The 4,775-nt window shown below is 30.9% G+C and overlaps 1 protein-coding gene across 1 annotated transcript; it reads right to left on the reverse strand.

Annotated features, from left to right (window-relative positions):
- Positions 1–2,456: 2,456 nt before the first annotated feature.
- On the reverse strand, positions 2,457–3,997 carry LOC107021351 (transcription factor MYB48-like). The gene is made up of 3 exons (XM_015221994.2): positions 3,796–3,997; positions 3,548–3,677; positions 2,457–3,227 (listed from the first exon to the last, which is right to left on the reverse strand). The coding sequence occupies exons 1-3, from the start codon at positions 3,908–3,910 to the stop codon at positions 2,792–2,794; spliced, it is 681 nt and encodes a 226-aa protein (XP_015077480.1). The 5' UTR covers positions 3,911–3,997; the 3' UTR covers positions 2,457–2,791.
- Positions 3,998–4,775: the final 778 nt, after the last annotated feature.

A 4,775-nucleotide genomic window follows, 5' to 3' on the forward strand; every position in this document is an offset into this window, starting at 1 on the left:
TCCTTGCATTTTTATTGCTAATTGCGGACAAATTAACGTTAACAACTTGCTAAATCAGCAGGGAGGAGTGCCAATTTATATATATACTCCTTGCTATTAACCTTAGCAAATAGTCACGCCCAGTGCTTAACATCAATTTGATTTTGGGGTCTCAACATTGGGTGAGACGAATCCTCCTCTGATATCGTGTTGAATTAGGTCTTAGGCCTAACTCACACCTCAAAGCTAGCTTAAAGGTAGGAGGATTTTCCAAACCTTATAAGGAATCCACACATCTCAGTAACCACCGATGTAGAACTTTTGTTATTCTTTAATAGTTGCATATACCACTAGACAAATATTAAGTAACATGATTGCGTAAATATTTATACAGCATCATACACACAACTTCAAGTTTGTTAAAATAGATCAAATTTATATAACCGTATGCTTGTAACATATTTTGACAAAGTTTTTTGTGGGTTTTAATTTTGATCTATATAGTTGCCTCAACTAGCCTAAATTTTAGATGGCTGAATTGAGCTGCAAAATAAGTTAAGTTACCAAATGAGCAAATCAATTATCAGCCCAAAGACCCTGCAGCACCCATTAGTATTTTGTTGGGGCCAGATTTTCTCACTTTTTAATTGTTTGATGTGCTTCATGTCTTATTACGTTTTAGCAATTATACATTTATCTTATGCATTATACCTACCTCTTTCTCATCTACCAATCAAAACAATGATTACTCTTCCTTTTAGTGGTGGATAAAGGTAAGTTCTATGTACGAAATATTCCTCTTTCAAGTAAAAAGTTGAAAAAAAGATCGTTTTTCAAGATATAGTTAACGTAAGTAATTTATTCTGTTTCAAATATTAATGATTGATTTTACGATTCAAATCTGTAGATTAAAGTTTCCATTCCTTTTCTAGTAGTAGCTGACATTTTTTTTCCTTTAAGATTCATAAAAAGTCATTGATTGATCTAAACCATCAATAATTAGAGACAAGCGGTCACAATTGTGATTCTTTGTCATCGGTATTCACTTTTCTTAATGAACTGAACTAGGCCGAATTTTCATCCGTTAAAAGTCGATAATTGATTTAATTGCATCAATTGGTAGAACTAAACAAAAATCTGTTAGGGAGATTACAAATTAATAAACAAAGAAGTTCATGCACGCCACATCCTCATTACAATAAAATAAAATCCACTGACTATTCCTCAATCCACCATTTTTTTACATCTAGATTTTTATTTTTTTTGTAATCATTTTAAAAAGATTGACGAGTGCTACCAAAGCTTTGCCTATCCACTAAATAAAATATTCTATAACTTTACCTTTGATATATGATATAAATATTTGTGAAATTAAGTGAAGGATAGCTACGTTTTGTTTCCCTTCTTCAACCTGAAAAAATATCTAGCAAGAAAATTTTGGGTACATTTATTTTGTTTAGAATATGTGAACCAGCTTAAAATAAGAAGTTTCATATCGGTAAAACACAAAAAGATGTTGGATATATATATTTATATTAGTCTTATCAATTAGTGAGGTTTTTAAAGTTGTGCAGGTATAGACCCAAAATGAACAATATCACTAACGAGCTGGGCCGTTATAAAGAGATCTAAGTGCTACGTACTTGTTAAATCTCCAAAAGCAAAAGAAATTTACAAGAAAATGACTAATTGTTTGATAATACCTTGATTGATTACTTAAAAAATAGATACTGGGTATTTGATAAGAAGTGTGCTTAAAGATAATGTTTCACAAAATTTTAAATTTGCAAATGACTTTTCACTCAATTCAAAATTGTCAATCGTCTCACATACTATGATACATCATAAGGAGAATAATAAAGAACAATAATGGAATGGAGATTAAGTTAGAACTCTATTTTGGGAACAGTATTTTGGAAAATAGAAAAAATTATGATTGGAGCAGATAGACTCCTACATTTCCTTTTTTTTATAAAAAAAATAAAGAATTGTTCACTTGATGTGTGATATTTTTATTAAGGATCGATTAAATTTGAATTCACTTATCACAAGAGAATAAAGATCAATCCATTTATATCATTATATAAAACGTAATTTATAGATCAAAACTTAATAAAGTTTCTTTCATATGAATGTCCATGAATTATTAATAAATATAGTGCGTGCGCTTTATATATGTTGCTTCATGAATTCAATGGCTTGACTTATGTTTCAAATTGTGGCAAGAACTTTACTTTAATCAAAACATCCTAAACTAGCTTATTTAGAAAACAAATAGAAAAACATGTTTATGTAGCAAAAAGTATATATTACTCGAAAGATTTTTCCGATTAGTATGGATTTCTGTTATATCGCACTCTAGACCTAGACCTAGATATCAAGTAACTTTATCCATCAGTATGGTTAGAAGTTTCAAGTAGTTGTAGTTTACATGGAATATTTGAATTAGAGGAAAAATTAAAGATGTTCATTAGATATGACATGTTGAGTAGCCACACATGAGATTATCTATATATATATACTCTTGTAAGTTAATACAACTAATTAAGCCTCAGAAACACTTAGTAATAATTATTTAAAGAGATCAGAACAGAGTGCCTTGTGATCATGGGATTTTCTACATATATACAAAGAGTGATCACTAAATATTACTATTACTCATCTCACAAATCTACACCAACTCTAAACAAATAGTTCAAATTATATCCTCCGCGAGATAGCCAGAGGTAACTTCTGCATACATTCTACCCTCTTAGATCTCGTATTGTAGTATTACATTAGATATATTGTTGTTGTTGTACGTCCCACCAAATTAGCCCGTAAAAAATGAAAAATCTTGATGATTGTCAAAGTAATAATGATCATGAGTACTCATCCATATTGAATCTGGGCAATAATTATAATCCCTTGTATTTGATGCCATAGCTGGTAAATCATTCTTAGTTTCGATTTCTTCGGTTGATTCGACTTCTTTCCATATTTCATCCATGGAATAGACCATCATGTTTTGATCCCCTTCATATATTTTATTTTCTCCAGCAACTTGCAACAACTCATTTCTTTCAGTACTGAAGTCCTCAACAGGACTATTGGCAGAGGAAGAGGAACAATTGGATGAAGATGGAGATATTGAAGCCTTATTAGTATTCTTCTTCTCATCTTGAGCTTGCTTTCGCATATGTGTTCTCCAGTAATTCTTGATTTCATTATCAGTTCGCCCTGGTAATTTTCCAGCTATTTTTGACCATCTGCACTTAAAATAGCCCTGTCAAATCTCAAATGTCTAGCAAAATAAACTAAGTTAAGTTGTTTGGGACTAATAATAACTCTATCCATCAAAGCTAAGACAGATAACAAGAATCAGCTAGTGTTTTTTTTTTTTTTTGTTTCTGTTGAATTTTGAACCTGAAACCTCAGGATTCTCAAACACTTCATTGACTGAGGATCTAATGACTAAACTCAGACATTGTAAAGTTAAATCAGACTAAACTTGAACAGATTAAATTTTCGTGAGTGCAGTTTAATTCTTGATATATATATAAGAAAACAAATTAAAGTATAGACAAACCTATTTCCATATTTGGAGTGCAGTTGAAGAACAAGAAGTTCTTCTTGAGGAGTCATCTTTCCACGTTTGAGAGAAGGATTCAAGTAATTAACCCATCGTAATCTGCAACTCTTTCCACTTCTTTTCAAACCTATAAATAAATGAATCACAAGAAACGGAATGCAGAAGAAGAAGAAGAAGGGGTTATTAAAGTGTCTCCCTTTCAAAACTAAGCCTATATTCTCTCCCGCCTATACCAACCTTCAAACCTGAAACTTTCGCCAGAAAATCCCAGCGACGATCACCAAACATCTTCACATAAAATACTAGTTGAACATCTTCTTGTTCTGTCCATGGACCTTTTCTCATTTCTTCTTCAACCATTTTCTTTTATTTCTTTATATCTTGTTGCTGATTTGTGTACATGACTCATCATATTTATACTGCCTATGTCCTCATTTGGTTGGTCTTATTATATTTTGGAATCTTGTGTCTACTAACAAGTGGTGTTGGAGTGCTCATTTTAATTTAGTGGCACAAAAAAAAAAAAAATCAAAGTTGCCATATGATGTAAGCCATTAACAGGGAGGACCCAAATGATGATGATAAATCTAGATAAGAGGTTCATATCTTGATGTGATGGAACTTTATTAATTCTTCTATAAGTTGCTCGCCATTTCACACCTATTTCAAATCCTTTTTTCTTATTTTATCTTCAACACACGTATGTATATATTCACTATAAACCCTCACTTATATCGATGTAATGTAAAAACTCAACAATGATAAAATTGAATGTTCGTATTTAACTTAAAATTAGTATTCATTTAAGGCGTAATTAGATTAAGTTCAACATTATTACAAAGCTGGCCGTTATAGAAATTCGCTATGTCTCAGATGTTAAGTGTCTCTTGACTACAACAAAGGTCATAAATATCAAAATAATAATAATATGCGTTACACAGTTTACATTGAGTCTCAAACATATAATACTGAGACACTGGTAGTTGTCAAATTAGCCTTTAGCTCCAGAAGTTTTGATCAAACTAAGTCATTATATAAAGTAATTTATCAAAATAATATGTTTTCTAAAAATTTTACAAAACTAGTATAAACGTATTTCACAGTAACGTTTTAGGGTATATTTCATCTTTTAAAAGATGACGGCGTTAGGTTGATTTACGTTACTTACAGTAACGTTTTACTCCTAAAACGTTATTTACAGTAACTTTTTAGTAGTAAAACATTA

This window comes from Solanum pennellii, chromosome 6 (genome assembly GCF_001406875.1).
Source record: "Solanum pennellii chromosome 6, SPENNV200".
Taxonomy (NCBI): Eukaryota; Viridiplantae; Streptophyta; class Magnoliopsida; order Solanales; family Solanaceae; genus Solanum; species Solanum pennellii.